The 17,776-nt window shown below is 34.7% G+C and overlaps 1 protein-coding gene across 1 annotated transcript in view; it reads right to left on the reverse strand.

Annotated features, from left to right (window-relative positions):
• The window catches only part of LOC108777725 (ecdysone-induced protein 74EF), a 131,720-nt gene extending 115,510 nt beyond the window's left edge, over positions 1 to 16,210 (reverse strand). Inside the window, exons 1-4 of the mRNA XM_018544680.1 lie at positions 16,067 to 16,210; positions 12,416 to 12,667; positions 10,984 to 11,097; positions 2,119 to 2,313 (exon numbers count right to left, since the gene is read on the reverse strand). Of these exons, the coding sequence (XP_018400182.1) occupies positions 2,119 to 2,313; positions 10,984 to 11,097; positions 12,416 to 12,667; positions 16,067 to 16,210 (705 nt within the window). The remainder of the gene's footprint in view (positions 1 to 2,118; positions 2,314 to 10,983; positions 11,098 to 12,415; positions 12,668 to 16,066) is intronic.
• Between the last annotated feature and the right edge of the window lie 1,566 nt (positions 16,211 to 17,776).

Consider the following 17,776-nt stretch of genomic DNA (forward strand, 5'->3'; position numbering starts at 1 on the left):
ACCAGCGGCGAGACAGAGTCACCGAGTAGCAAGAAACGAGACGATGTGCGAGCGCGATACAGTATCTATATGTGCGGATTTCTCTGTCGATACGATTTCCGACAAATTCTGTTTTCATTTCATTCTTATTGACAGTATCGACACTTTATAAGTAGAAAATTATATAAATTCGTACAAAATTCAGACTTTATCATATAAAAGTTCTGATCGAGACTGTAACTCAAAATGCACAACCGTAATGCAGTTAATAATAATACTTAAAAAGGATATGTCTGCAAATAAGTCTTAGCTGGAAAATTTTCTCTTATTACCTTTTATTTAGAATTAAAATACAGAAAAACAGTAAAAAGTTGCGTTCACTTGACGCAAGACACTACCGCGTCTCTTGATTTTATTTTTTATCTACATTTTCTATAACACATATTTTTTCAAATTTTTGTTATACTGTAATCTATTATTACGGCCTAGTTTCTGTTTATCTAATAATAGTTGAGGTTTTAAGTTTCTAAGCAGCATCAATATCGATATCTCAACCTTCTAAATGAACTTTTACTTTTTGCATCTTGTTTTACTATTGTTCTATTTTTTTTTAACAACAGACTACACATTATTTATTATTCTTCAATACATACATAAGGATCAAATAAGGCTCGCAATTTTGCATTTATGTTAATTCGTTTTACAAAATGGAAAATAATACCATACGTCAATTGTACTCTTGCATGTTCTTCATCATCGCCTCACGATATTTCATTAGTCTTTGAGAGATAACGTTAGAACGAGGAATATTCGAATCAACTTCAATATAGACAAGCGATTCGATTTTGCTGATATTGGCTGATACTTCCGAGAAATATTCGAGACAGACGTACATACGAAGGGGATAAAGAAACTGAAAAGAAAAAGCGCGCGAGCGACAAAAGCTCCCTCAGACAACTTAACCGATATTTTATGTTCCTTCGCCCTTCGATCTCCGCGCCTTTTCCGGAACATTCTCTCGTCGCGGACTATTTCAAGGATTTAGTTTTCCAATAGGAATGCTGCGCCAGTGCCAGGATAAATTATCGGAAGCTTTCTCACCAAGAGACAAGACGAGTAGGATTACTTTTGCGACGACACGAGTATGTCGTTCGTTTCTCTATCTTAGTACCTTTAACGACAAAAATATTAAGAGTATCGGCCGAAGAAAGAAAATTAGCTCATTTAAATCACTTCAAAATGTGTTATCTTTACTGAATAATGATGACAAATCAGAGTTCAAATAACTTCGCAACATAACGTATCTTAAATGTGATGAAAAAATTATATGTCGAAATTAACTTCAAAAACATTAATAAAATAAATATTAAGAAATAAAAATTTAAAAAATCCGTTTATAATAATAAAATATGATAAAGAAAAGGTTAAAACATATAAATAATCAATTTATCTATAGAGTTTGAGAAAATTTAGAACGTCTTAATTTAAATTATTAGATATATACATACATGTACATTATATTATATATTACATATATAAAATTATATTTAATCTTCCATAATTTTCCAATGAAGATACATGAAATTTCACTAAAAGTAGCCTTATAAATGTTCACGACATGCTTCTAATTGCTTAATATTTAACAAATATGTCATTTTACAGGATTGTCACTAATTGGATATCTTTTTAAAATACCGGCTTGTCATTAATTTGAAACCAATGAATTAATTCAGATTAAGAATAAATGCTATCTATATATATAACTATAGTACAATATTGAAAAAATTTAATTTTCTTTTTTTTGTATAGTTTCTTTCAATATCAATTGACTAAAGTAAAACCGAATTTTTACGTTAAAAAAGAGATACTATATTAATTAAAATAAGGGCGAATTTCCTAATTTCCGCGATCTGCTTAAACAATATTTATGCAAATCGTTGCCTTCCAAAAATATCGATTCATATATATTATACATATAACTTTTATTAAATTTTGATAAGAATTGACACATTTAGAATCAAATAAAGATCAAGCAACTCACAGAATATATAGGAGTCCTTCAAGAATTGCCGCAGAACAGTTCTAATCTACTGATAATACGACTCTGTAATATTTATTATTAGTATCTTGTTAACTCACTTTAGTGGACTCGTTGTAACCGACGATCACGGCTGTGTACCACTGTGTAGTGCCTTCCGCCCGATAAACTTCGACCCTGAAACCGACCAGGACGCTGGGCGTAGTCAACAGAATCCTCTGACCATCCTGCATCTCGGCCCATCTTCTAACGGCGTTTCCCCAGGGCATTGCGCCCTTAGTCAGCTCCCAGTCCTGCTGTAAAGACGAACAAAAAAGACCGAGGTTGAAGCTTCGTCCGTAGAACTTGATTAAGAAGAGCGGACTGTTCTTCTCTCCTCGAGAAGCTGTCTGCGATTTTGGAAGGAAAAATAACGAAGGGGAAAGAACCCGCGCAATTTGATAAGAGATAACAAAGGGGATAAAAATTTCACGAAATGCTGAGCGCACGAAATTTTACTCTAAAAACAGACTGCGATTCAAACTATATTTTATTACGTATTTTACTTATAATTTTTAAATATAATTAATGTGTCTAATATAAATAAAAGTTTAATCATTTTATTTTACAAAAATACATATAACGAAAAATTTCGAATCTCTTTCGGTTATTGTATAATATGCTATTGTGTTTTTAAATATAGAAGCTGATGCGCATTCTATCTTATTTGTTGACTTCATTTTTACCTCATATACATGAAAAGGATGATTTTGCTGAAGTATCTAAAAATTTAGCTAGATATATGTAGACCTAAAAATAAATTTTGAAATATCAAAATGATTATGTAGAACGTTCAAGCTAATTTGCTAGAATATTAAAATCTTTTGTAACATTACTTATCATGATTGAGTTTTTTACACAAATATTTTGATAGACTAATAAAATTATTTTCAGATTTGTAACTAAATTTTTAGATATTTCAGCAAAATCGTTCTCTCTGTATATTAATACGATCATAAATCGATAAAAATGATATACACAATTGGAACAATGCACTGAAACTTGAAATCTGGTTAAGGGGAACACAGAAATGTCATATTTACGCGATCAATAGCCGACATGACATGTCAGAAAGTTTTATGCATACACCCGTAAAAGCAGTATGTGTCGAGAAATTAGATCCGATGAAACAAAAATTAGTATCGAAATATTTAATATCCCTTTGTTAAATCTATAATTGAATGCCTCGATAATTTCTAGCGCATTAGAGTGCCAATCAAAATGTGGCATTGAAAAACGTTAATTACATCATCATGTAGTTTCTCGGGCTATAAATAGTCAAAGATTGTAACTAATTAATATCATAATACGGTTTGTCGTCTCTACATAAATGTTAATAAACTAAATCTTATATGACTTGCAAATGGATGGCTATAATTTTTCAGTAATGTCCTTTTCAAGTCGTACGACAAAACGATTTCAATTTTTCGAGATTAAAACAATTTTCTAATTTATGTAACTCCGTGCATAATTTTAAAATTGAACTCTTTTTATCCATTTTGCATGGTTGATCTGAAAATGGCGCGATTTTCAAGCTAAGGAGAACTCGACGGAATTTGAAAGCAAAGTGTTTAGGCTTTAAAACGCTTCTTTCGAAATGCTTCTGTGAATATTTCTGATAAGTTACATAAGTTTGCATTTCATCGTTATCGATTTAACATGGCTTCTTGTTGAAGAGTGCATTCATAATATTTCATAATAATGGGACTCTCTTAAGAATATTATGCATGCGGATTCAAAGAGGGAGGGATAACGTCAATTTTCGCCTTGTTTCGCGATCACTTCTTTTTTCTCGATGACGAGTACGCGGTCGAGCGAGCACATTGCTCGTGTTCGCATTTAAGTTACGTCACCACTACGCCGTTACGTCAGACACGCGTTATGCAATCGTTGCGCACAGCGTGACGGCGCGAAGCACGTTAATGGTAGTAATACAACGGCAATTAGAACGTTATTACCGAAGCGTCGAGAGCACTTAATGTCCGCGCAATGTTCATCGTGAACGCGATTCACGAGGCACTTTGCATCAAGTTCCAGTGCGGGCCAATAGCGCTTCCTTTCTTTGAATATACCTATTCTTCTCTCTTCGATTTCGAGATTCAAAAATTAAATTTATTACATAATCAACAAAAATAAACAATAAAGAAACAGAGTTATAATATAGAAATTCGTTGACAGAAGTAAAACACCGTCGCATTTGCCACAGAAATAGTCTCTAGAGGGAATAGTCTTTATCGAGCAGTCTGTAAATGATGAAAAAAGTCGCGGATGATCGCACGATCTCGCGGCAAGAGGCACTACGATTCGACTAGATTTGATGGTATAAGCTTAATTTCAGTCTCAACCGTTATTATCTTATGTCCGCTATGATCTGCATATTTTCCCCAACTTTTTCCTGGTTATTCTTGGAGCCTTCATTACGCGAGTAAATCGAACGAAGTAAATGCTCGAGAGATGGAAAGGCAGCTTCACGCGATCAAAGAGAACTACATAATTATGCGAATAATAATTATTTTGTAGGACTGGAAATATAACGTACATCTCAAACTCAATGTATTTTGTAAATTGGTACTTCTACCGTTAATATGCAACGTAAACTTTGCAGACTGCTATAAGCATTATAGATAATTAAAATTACGTCAGTCTTATTATGTTCGTCACAAAGTCCTCACATCCCAGAGTATATCATAGAATTTTTTACAGAACTGTACAAAATAATTGTTAAAAATATGTTAGTTTTATTAATATATCAGTTTTTACCCGCTTTACTCTTGTCTCACTACTAACATATTGCAAAAACGTCATGATTTCAGATTCGCGCGCGCGCGAAAACTTATCATTTTCATTTATTATAAATTATCCGGTTTTTCATCGCCAGGAATAGAAAGACGTGTAAAATATTATAGGGGAAATACTACATAATTCAAGAGCTGTCTTAACAATGATAATATTATATTTGCGAAAGTTAAACGAGACGTTATTTTAGATAATAGCTTTCTTAAACGTGTAACATGCAACGTATCTCACATCCCGAAATTATCGTTTAAATTATCTCTTCGAGATCGGAATTGCATATACCTATGTTCGCGCACATGGCATAATTTCTCGCGAGTTTCTCATCCATCATAAACAAAAGTGCCTGCAAATAACTATCAACGACCTCCGCAGTTCGTATCCATTGTAAAATCGTTCTCTGCGAACTCTGAACAAGTTTACCGAGAAGCACAATCGATAGAGGATTTTCGCGCAACATATGGCATTTATGGGGAGACACTCGCACGTCGTGAGCAAAACGTACTTTTCGTTCGTTATCGTCGTTAAATATCGATATCGAGTCGAGAAATGACGTCCGTCTGGACACGTCGCACACTAATTATAACGTGGAAATGAACGACCGGGATTGGTCTCGGGGTCAACGAGATTATCTGTCGGTCGTTGAATTATTCGTACGCACGATAATTCGATTCGGGGATGTCATTCGGCACGGGAACGAGAGACACCGAATCCTTATTTATGGATTACGACCCTACGTTATGGATCGCTTGCTCCGAAAGATCGTTTTTTTTTTCGAGAGAGAGAGGTTTTCTCTCGTTCAAAGCGAGTCGACCAAATCCCATCTTCGATCGTAATTTTAATCCTCTCTACGAATGCGATATGCAATTTTCGAGCAAAACTTTGTCCACAGTAACATGCACATTGCACGATCTTATACATATGTATTATCTTCTTACGAAGTTCTTGAGCTAAATTAGCAAAATGAAATGAGCATTGTGTTTCCCATGATAAATTCTGAAACTTGCGTAATATCTCTCTCATAAAAAATATTTATTTATTCTTTTTAAATTCAGTAAATTATTTTACTCGAGTCAAAAAATTTGATATTTATCTTTATTTCTTAAAAAGTCTATTTTTACTCACTAATTATTTTTTATCGCTGGGAACAAAAAAGTATATAAAGTAGGTATACTTAAAAAAAAAAAGAATTTTCGAAATACTCTTGTCTTCACAATAACACATTACCAAACTTAAAATTAGTTGATGTTATGAAAGCCCTTGATTATTGTATTATATACCTACCAATATACCAATTTATATATTAATACAGATTTTTCGTAACAAAGCAGAATGCATTTTAGGGGGGAATATTGTATATAACTATATATCTCTTTTTAGGTAACTTTTATTATCTACATATTTATTGCGTAATTTAATACTAAAAAGAATATATATATATAAAATTATAAAACGTTGGTATATTATCTGTAGTGTCGTTTTTTGCTTGTAACATCTTTAGAGACTGAAGATTTTTGGTAATACTATTGCATAATTTCATGCGTTTCTTTCAAATCGTATAGATTTTAATATAAAAAAAAAATCAAAATCAATTATCAAAATACCTCTCGAAACTGAAAATTATCGGTCGGAAAATCATGGCAGTGTCGACTGTTATCGTTCTATCATGCGTCGCGGGTACTCGTTAGCAGTTGCTGCGCGGCAGCTAATTAATTAAGGAGTTCCTTAATTAAGAACGCGTCCGCCATTAATCGCGATGCGTTCACCGTACAATCACGGAACCGGCACATAAAATGACGATGGGCAGGTGACTGTCGTAAAATTTAAATTGAGGCACAGACAGATGCGAATATACCGTTTGTGTACTCGCACAATAAAATTACTCGCGTGCAATTACTTTTTACGTCGGCGTCAGCATCTATTCGATAAAATTGACTCAATAATGAACACGTCAACTCCGATATTACTCGATATAACAACTCTGCCAGTCTTACCGCTATACTTAATCGTTTTCATATTTGAACTTTCCCAATGGCCGATACACGTACAGCAGGTAGGTTATAACATCATTTATAAACGGAACTGTTTCGTAACTAGGTATTACATGGGTATAAGCTCAGTTTGTAGAAAGTTAAGCTTCGAGGCATTAAGCCCTTGGGATAGTAAAATATCTGAAAATATTTTAATAACAGATTCCTCAAATTCAGATATATTGATATTTAAAAATTTCGATACACAAAATTAATAATTTATTATAAAGCTTGCAAAGCTGATCACATTTTGTTGTAAAATCATTATTATATAAGTTCTGTTAAAAATGATAAAACAGCTGTAATGATGCACACCTAACAGATTACGAATAAAAGCCATTCGAAATTCCTTGGCTGATAAGTTTAAGCAACTTAGTGCGCACTGCTGCATAAACTGCCAAATCTTCCACTTATTTTATTGTGCATTGTTAGAAAAATGTGTATTTTATAAATCGAGATGTTTGCATTTCACTTTTACACTCAAACAAAATCAGTATATATGGTAACATATATACTCAACCAAATTCGCTATTTATAGTGCACTATTTCGCTAATGCATTGCCAGTTAAAATAAATGCAAATTAAAATATAAATCAATTAAGATTATTAAGATAAGGCAATAGACTTCTTAATTATTTCACATAATTCCTTCAGCTATAAATTCTCTCGACATTTCAAACATCAATTCGTGCGTTTAGATGAACAGTATTAATCTCCAAAGTAAAAGGAATAACATATATTTCTCTTCCAGTGAACGGGCATCTTTCAGGTAAGATTCCGGCGAGGATCGCGTGAAGGGAAACCGAAGGTATAATGCAGCGCCGCGTCGCACTTGGTCAAGGACCGTTAGACAGAACGGGAATATGTTGGCGCCTCATCTTGGCCGCTCTCCAATGTTCCCTGATGATCGTACCCGCGCGTTACTCTGATGCGAGTCGTTAATACTTAACAGTTGACGTTGCCGGTAGCAAACAGAAACAGCCGCATGGATGCAGGACCTTTTCTTACCAAGTTATATAAATGTAGCTTTAAAATCCACTAATGAAGATTTACTTTCTTCAGACTATTCTATACGCACACACATAATACTAAGAAAAGACTATAGATCTTTAAAAGGCGACAATATATTGGATTGGGGAAAATCTTGTTACATATACCTAAAAGGACTTTTATTTTACAATATCTTCGTTAAAAATAAACGAAATGTAAATTTAAAAAAAGGATTTTAAAGCTAGAAATCTCTACTTTCGAAAGGTCATTATTTATTGAATTTCTGTGAGTTTTAGGAAAAAAATTTTCCTTTCACTTTGTGGATCTTTCACGTGTTCAAAACAAATTCTCGATTATTATGAAATATTGAAGATTTCCCTACAAAATTGATTTAAAAAAATGTTTCTACGATTTTTTGTTCCTCAGTTATTCGCCAATTAAAGGAGCATTCTGATTTTGATTGCTCTAAATCCGCTGCCCTTAAACCGTAAGTGACAATTTTGAAAAATTAATTTTTCTTTGAGATAAAATTTATAAAATAATTTATACTATTATTTTCAATGCATTATAAATATTTAATATCTTCCATCTGCAATCACATTTTTACTCTCTCTGTTCAAGTTTTTTTTACTATTCTAAGTTTTCAAAAAGTAATAAAGAAGATTATAATTTTCAACATATTCTATTACATTATTAAGTAGGTTTTTAACAACATATTTCAGTATAGAGAAACCTAGATTTCTTTTATTTCAATAAATAAAATTTCGCTTGTACAAAAATTTAAAGACCCAGGATGTAGACAGACGGTTAATATTCACGAAATGTAAAGTGCAGTAGCATTCGTTCATGGTATCTAGAGTAACGAGAGCAAAGCAAAACCGACGCGACGTCTCGTGCAAGGGTACGCATGTTAGGTATGCAATGCAGCGAGGGAGAAAGAACCCTGTCGCATTTATAGTTCAGGGTCATTCGCGCTCAACTTTGTCCCTCGGACGAATTTGGTCCTTCGCGCCATTTTTTCGCCTCTTTTATATATTTTTCTTTTCCTCTTACACTTAATCGCCGATTGTCTCCTTTTCTCGACAAAACATATAAGCACGCCAGTCTGCAGTTGAACGTGAATATCTATAAAATCGCTCAAAAGAGATTTGTTGTTCAAATTAAGATCAATTTATAACCGCAGAAAGAATTCAGAATGATACTATAACTTTGTGAATAATTTCGTCGAAATACAATAAATAATTAAAAATAAGATTGTTTCGAGTTTATTATAAAAGTCCGCGTCAAATGTTGTCTCAATTTAAGATGCTAAATTCGATTGATATTATTAAATTTCAATTAAAAAGTTGAAAGGGTGAAATTTGTCTTATACATTGTTATATTATAATATATGAGATTTCTCGCGGCACGAAGATAATACGTCTTGTTTGAGGTGAACTAATAAGTCACACGTGGCAGGATAAAGGGCGGATTTGAAAGGTGAGACACACCTGAACCTGACCGCCGGACTGAAAGTTCTTGCCGCACGTAAACGACTTACAACCTCGTATACCGCCGCCAAAGCGGGAAAAAGTTTTAACGGTAAAAGTTTCCCGGTAGTTTAATTACTTGGAAACAATTCCACCTCGCTCAACTCTTCCTACCCTAACAGAAACGCGGCAACTTCCGAAGTGGCCGCACGCACACACACAAAAACGTGCACGCGCACTGTTCTTTTATCCCCACGAAGAGGGAGCGATCTGATCGATTTATTATCTCGGTCGAGTGTCTTGTATTTCCCTATCTGGGAGCTTCGTCGACAAGAACGAGGAAGTTTCTGCATGCTCATTCATTATAACTGCCTCAAACTGTGATACCCGGCAGAAAAATATTTTCGTTCCGTCGAAGGTCAAAGATTAATGCCGAAATAATCACATTCGTGATTAGCATATTAAAAATTCGTACGGAAAATTTTCACCAATTTTATTTCTCGTGTTTTTAATGAAGCCGATAAATAAAGAAATAAATTTTTAAAAAGAGAAAAACGCGTTATTTGATCATTTATTCGTAAAGTTTAGTAGAATATTCATGATGATGAGATAAATAAAATAATAAAAGTATCCAGTTCTAAAAAGAAAATTAAAATAAAATTTTTGTTGCTGATGCAATAGTGATATTAACAAATAAATTTAAACAATTGTAAACAGCGTATCAAATCGTATTAAATACTTATGCCTTTACAATTTACTTTCTAGTTCCACATATAATCTTCGACACATTTGTCTTAAATAATTTCGATATATTTTCCCATTAATAAGTGTTTCTCCAATTTCGTTCGTCGTCAGGAAATAATAAAATTTTCAGTCGAGAAAGAAATAATCCGCGAAAAGTTCTGCCACGCTCGCGAACATAACTCCTGCACACACGCGAAAGTGAAACGGGAACTCGAGTCAAAGTTCGACTGCTCCTTCTACCCGGTAAGTTCGGTCGAAGCTCTTCCGCGTAGCTCTTAAGGGAAGTTGGACAACGAACCTCCGTGAAAGATTACTTACAGCAGCGGTACGACTCGGGAGAGAAGAGACGCGCGCTCTCGCATTCGCATCCGTTGCCCTGGAGGGGTGTCGGATGCGCCAATGGCGCCGGAACTTGTTCTCTAACTAAGTTCCCGCAGCGAGGCCCCCTAACGAAGTAAGTTTCCAGTCGTAAAGCGGAAGTGGCCGCTGTGACGCGCTATACCACGTTCGCCGACCGAACTCGCTCCGCTCGCGGGCTCTTAATCGTTTTCGGGATCCTTTATCGTATCTCGCGCGTGAAATGTGCAGGACACTGCCGCAACGGCGAGGAAATTAGGAGGGAAACGAGATAACGGATTGCGTCAATGTACCTTGGTCAGCGAAAATTATCACCATACCTCTCGTCCCGCGCACGAGTTCTAAGTTTTTTATATTTTCTTTCACGATCCATACAAAAGTACATGAACAGCTAATTAAAGTATATTGTTGGATCATCGATTCTTTCTGCTAAACGAAAACGTAATCAATGATTATACGCTGTAATGCATGCGATGTTACAGCTGATAAGTTCAATAGAGCAGTTGATTTTAAAAAATAGAAACAACAAAAATTTGTAACTTACAGTGAACGGCTTTAACTTGGAATAGTCGACGAAGTCCAGTTTGCGATCTTGCATAAATTCGATCGGCATGGCGTCCTCGTGCAATTCAGCGCGTGCCACGAGAGGATAAAAAGTCTAAAAACAAACACGTAATTTTCGATTATATGTATAACTATTCCAGTCGAAATAACATTTTAATCCTATTCATCCAAGCAACATATTTTTATCGTTCAACGTGCACATGCTGCATTTAACTAATTCCATTTACATTAAAACGTTTTAAAAAGCTGGATATCATTATGAAAGACGTAATATAATAATAAAATTTGCACCAGAGCGTTTTTAAAGAACGATAATTAATTCATTTATTTAATGAGTGATTATCCTTTAATTTTACATAAATTAATTTTAACGAATTAATTAAAAATTACAATCAATTGTTGAATAAAAATGAAATTAGCTTATTATTCAAAGGAAAATTATTTTAAAAATGTACTTGTATTTTACAAAGAATATAAATGTTTTAATCTCTTTGTATACAGATAACAGTTTTAATTTAATGACATCAGACATTAAATAAAAATGATTATTATTTACATATAAAAGGAATAGAAATAAAGGTATTAACATTTACAGCAATAATACTTGACCAATATTTATAAAACGCAGCATTCAGACCTTTTAATATTTCTTTACAACAAAAACAGCATAGAAGGCAAAAAATTTAAATATATATGTACATAATTATATTTTTGCGTTGTTCACAAAATAAGTAAGCTTATTCAATCGAAGCATTAAAATTTTAATCAGAAAAAGAGAGGCGCCGAGCTAATGGAATGTGACAGTTCGTTTTGTAGCGGTTGAATTGTATCGATGTAAAATTTATTCAACGGTGAATTGAGTATTTCATTAATTAACCACGAACTGATTAATATTCGAATAGTATCGCGAGCATTTCTCAATTATCATCGTTAAAATATGAGAGATATGCATTAAAAATAGTAAATCGTGACAGTTTCTCTGTATAATTCGAAGGAAATCACACGTGACAGATTACTACCGCATTCAGGCGTAAATATTGTATCGTATAATCATTTAAATCGTGGTAAAAATATTCTTTTAACAATATCGTATAATTTCTGTAATCTATATTTCGAAACAAGGCAAGATAGTTCTGTAATTCGTAATGTGATCAACACAAAAAGAAAGAACTTACTTTTCGTTTTCGAGTTATATTTAACGAAAATTTGGAGAGGAGCACCTCTCTTTATTTGTTCTCCTCACACTCTAATTCGGAAACTACTAAATGATGAAAAATCACTACATATATACAAAAGAATTGCGATAGAAAAAAATATCGATATCTTTTTCTTTGAGAAAAAGCAAAGCAAGGTCATTTAAGGATTCGTATAAAAACGCCCATAAGAAATAGATACAGTTTATTTATACTTACAAGAGCTGGCCAAGCAACAGTGTCGGCGATCGCCGTGGCGCCCCTGAGCGGTTTCCCGTTAATGCGGTGCTGATGGTGGTTATTGTTCGCGTGATTATGATGATCGATGGGGATGAGACTGGCGTGCCTGGGGTCAGGTCGTTCAGCCCAGTAGAGACCTCTTTCAATGAGAAAGAAGGAAAATACGGCATCCCTATGTGGTGACAGCCACTCCCTCCTTTGCCATTCCACGTCGTCGTACTCTACGAGAATCTGCAAGCATATTTGATCGAACGCTTATATATACGTAATATAATAAAATGACTAGGGGCGAGAGAAAGCTCAAGAAACGAAGCTCTCACTCAACAAAAATGAATCGATAATATTGATTGATGATATAACTTTGAAATAAATCAAGATATCCGTGTACTTTTTCCTTTTTTTTTTTTGTTAAAATAATTAATATTTTAATTAATAATACGTTGCAGGTAATGTAGAAGCTACATATCTTTGTGAGAGACGTAATATAAAAACTATTTTGCGAATAATCCCTTTAATTAAACAGCATTACGGGAACAATTTTCTGCTTAGCCATTTTGTAAAATTGTAACATAACAATGCGCCTTGTCCGTTGTTAATTAGAGACTTTCAAAATAACAGGTGCTACATAATGAAATCTGTGTAGGTTCTACTTATTCCACGGAATCATGAGAGGTTAAGGATTAAACCATTCTCGACAACGAGCGGTTATCATGCGAACGATGCACGGGGCGGGACCTTTTCAGCTATCCATGTAACAACCACCCAGTTAATTATCAGCGCCTATTATCACGATATTCATGCACGCTTATCGAGCCTCTCGTTCGCGTTCCTTCAGAAACGCACGCAATGAATTTGAGCGTCGATGGTGAAATTGTCTCGACTATGCCGTACATATTTACATAGAGAGAGAGAGAGAGAGAGAGAGAGAGAGAGAGAGAGGGGGGGGTGGTACATGGAAATGGTGCAATTAATATGTATTATTCATAACCTCTGGCCTGAAGCAGAAAGTGCTGGCTGCTAGGATAACGAGGGGGTCATGGAAGCGGGATGTAGCAGAATCCGCACGCTCGGTTTACTCTCGGGCTTTGTCAACGCGACTGGGATTTGGTCGGGGAGCCGATTTACCGAATCAAATAACGGATAGTCATTCTGTATGCTCTCGAAAGTGCACGCTCTACTTTAGTCTAAAATTAAATAAACGTTTACTCCTACCGATTTTCTTCAAATTTAACAACATAAAGTATAAATTTAGATCAAAACTCCATAAGCTGCGGATTTTTATTAAACTTTAAGTGAATTCATCAGATAATTAAAAAAAAAACGTAATATCCAGCGCCTTTCCCACGCAGAATTTTTAAAGCTTGAAATGACCTTCCATCTTCAGCCATTTAAGGTAGCGTAATTACAAAACGTTACGTCCAGACATCACGAAATGTTTGCGCGATGTACATTGTACATAGGTGAGAAAGATCCTTTCCATGTAGGTACAGATCGACACAAGAATGTGTGCGTATTATATTTATAGAATACTTCGCATCCGGTTTTAGATTCCCTCGGAATATCATGCAACCCCCTCGCCTGTCTGGCATGACTGGGGTCATCGTAATCATAAGGGGAGAGCGTGACTCGGTGCGGTCACGACTTGGCGCGTCAGCCAATTAATTGATAAATCAGCATTTATGGGCGAAACGCGCTCGTAGAAATCGTCGCACCGTGACCGCCAATACTAAATTCGGTGTGTTAGGCCAAAAAATGTTCATAATTTACAGCGCGTGTTGTGATATATAAGATTAAGTTAATTATATAAAATTAATCGTATATAAGATTAAAAGATAGAACGTGTCAAAAGTTAGAAATATGAAGGAAAAACTAATTTGTAAAAATGTATAGATAAAGCAGAGAATACATTAAATGTGTAAAATATCAGTGAGATAAAAGCATTCGATAAAAATTACATATCAGCAAAGTCTGCAAACAATAACAGAGACGTGCGATGATTCAAAATTTACCGGCGTTGATAATATATCTAATAATAATTGTGTCACTATCTATATTAACTCATCTCGATCTTTATCCTTTTGTGATCGAAAGAAACGGCGTGGGGCATAAATTTGCATTTGTATGACTGCGGGAAATTAATTAATGTGTCTGGAAGTGGCGGTTTGGCCAGACTCCGACTATGGCACATCGTTAACATCAATAATAATTCGCGACCGTTATTAATCGAACGCGCAAGAAACGCGAGATGAGGTACGAGGCGCGGTTGGTTTCCGGGTACGCGAGTGGAGCGTGACGGCGCATAATTGCGAAACGTTAATCGGTTAATTAATAAGTAAATATCTACGGGGCGCAACGGCCGTTAATAATAGGCGAGGGAAGCGCCACGTAAACGATACACGGATGATTAATAATAACGCGATATCGCGCTCGCTCGTTCGTTCGCTAACTATATAGATGCGTTTAATAGCGCTGCTGCTGGCACGCAATTCGAATCGCGGGGTATTCGGCACCGGCGGGGTTATGTCAGGAATTGTAATCCGTTTTCGCAGGAATCTCTCTTCCATATTTCCATGTTCCGCGTGTCCGGATTACCCGCGCATCGGGGATGCCACCCGGACGACGTAATCGAAAGTGCGACGAATTCCTTCTAGTTTATCAAGAATTCGCGTCGACGAAGCGTGTTGCAAATACTAATGGTGATCAAAATAAAAATTACGAGAATCGTTTTAGCATAAGAGAATTTTTCAAGAGTCCGATTACGTATTATCTGCACTTTCATTATTTCGCCACAGCTTGATATACATAATGTTATGTGTATTGGTTTTGTCTCACATAATTCTATACTGTGTGTGAATATTTGTTTACAATTTATAAAATAATTCTCAGTACACAAGTGTTTGCAATTTTGCGAAATCGGACATTAATTTTTTATCGCAAACCCTGATCACTAGAAAAGTATAGTTTATCGTATCGTCATTTTATTTTAAAAACTACTTTAACATTAACTATCTGCTTTATGTTTAATTTAATTCTGACTACTTTGCAGCAACTTTATTACACAACGTAATAAAGAAAAAAAAACATTATCCTCTATTATTAAATTAACTGTAAATTATTATATCTTTCAGAAAAGAGAATAATCAATACGGCAGAGTCAATAATATATTATACATAATTGCCTCCATTTCTTTCAAACAGTGAAAGTTGCTTCAACCAATTCTCCCTGAAGATATCATATAATTAAAGGAGAAGTGCTGTTTATGCGATTCATGTAAGGTACACTCCAGTCTATAGCAATAATCGATGACAACAGAAAAAATTCATCTTTCCATTCTCTAGCATCGACAAATAGACTTCAACAATTTGCTGATAAATTAAACAAGTAGAAGTACAGTTTATACGATCCGTCAGGTGAATTTTCGAATCAAGAATATACCGTGCCTCTGACAGAAGCAACTTGTCGGAATGAAAAATAATCAGGTTACGAATGTCCAGAACAAATCATCTCACAACACATGAAAACTGTCTGGAGTACAAGAACTATCCCCCGAATGCAAAAGCGATCTCTCGCCCATGTCCCAGACAATCTCGGAGGGTGGCAATATTCCCGGTACCAAAGCTGGTTTTAACCCCTGGTTTCAGGGGACGCTCACCAGGTGGCGATATCTCTCGGAGTGGAGGACCATAATGGCCGCCAAGGCCATCACGCTCCGCCTCTGGTGAACGCCAAGCACCGCCCAGATGGTTTCCCGGGTAACCATCCAGACCGGCCATTTTGCCATCGCGACCTACCACAACCTTCTCCTACGACCATGGACGGATGGTCTCCCTCCACTGCTTCTGAGCCCCCCTTCCAGTTCTAAGCACCATTCTGTCCCCCCCTCCCTCGACCCTTTTCATGTTTCCCCACTACCAGACAGCTCCCAGTGTGGCACCAGACTCGTGCTTGTTTCAGACGGAGATTAGGAACTAGGCGGCTTCGTTTCACTAATCATCGTCTACCGATAAAATACTCGATAATTAACTATAATAATAGAGTATTAACTATAATAATAATAATAATAATAATAGAGAAAAAGAGAGAGGGAGAGTTTGTACGTAAAAAGCTTAAAAATAGCCAGATTATGAATTACAGAGAAAATATTTTTAATTAAAATATTATAAACAATAAAGTCTAGTTTAATTAACCTATAATCAAAATAATATACAATATTTTGATAAACAAAATCATATTTTCTAATGCGTCTTCTAATAAGAATATTCACAGTTAATAATTAATAAATAATATGAATCCTTTGGTAAAGTAATATAACATTCTTTGATTTTACATCTAAAAATTATAAACGTTATCTTAAATACTCTTACGTATACATTCATTTATTAACAATAAAATTATGATTATCCGTAATGTGTAATATTTCGCAACATACACGTAAACGGCTAACGATGTTAAATGTCGACGTGTAAAAATAAACAAGCTTGCACGCGATCAGTCGCGACGGTGATGAAAACGTTTTATTATTGCTTACATCGAGACTTGGATAGAAGGAGAAAGAAGTGCGACAGAATTTTATTACATGCTTCGCGATGTGAAATCCCTTAAGAGAACTCAGTCTCCCATACCGAGAAAATATAGCACCGCAGTTATGAAGAAAAGAAACAGATGTTAACCTGTGACATAAACCAACTAAAGTTCAATTATTGTTTTCTCAATTAGTTTATTGGAATCTAGGTAAAAAAAATTAATTTTTTCAATAATTGTATACAGTTACAGGAAAAATATTATTAATAAAATAAAATTCTTAATCTACCTCTAATATATTTACATCATATCTTTTATCATTTATAGTTGTATTTGTTATAATGCATTTTTATCTTTCTTGCTAAATTTATTAAATTAAAGATTTTAGATTTTACAATTAAATTATATAAAGTTTATTCTCGAATAAGCCATATCGTGTCAATTGATAGCATTTTATCGGTTATTGATCGCTTCGAAAAGAATAGACGTTCGTTTTGACGTTTAATGGTATATTTTAACGAAACGTCGCATATATTAAATATAAATAGAGTTATTATTAGAATTTTGTTATCATTTATCATAAAATTTGAAGACTTAATTAAACATTTCTAGCTTCGATTTAATCTCTGATTTGCTTAGATTATAAAATCATATTTAGAGATATCGCATTTAGAAAAATCAGCACAAACAAGAGAATTCTAAACTTACAACGGAATCGTCGGAACACTCTCTCATTGATAGGATTTATATATATACACACATATATTGTAACATTGAAAATGACCCGATCGGAGTCGAAACGTCTGTATTATTTATAT

This window comes from Cyphomyrmex costatus, unplaced genomic scaffold (assembly GCF_001594065.2).
Source record: "Cyphomyrmex costatus isolate MS0001 unplaced genomic scaffold, Ccosl1.0 scaffold460, whole genome shotgun sequence".
Taxonomy (NCBI): domain Eukaryota; kingdom Metazoa; phylum Arthropoda; class Insecta; order Hymenoptera; family Formicidae; genus Cyphomyrmex; species Cyphomyrmex costatus.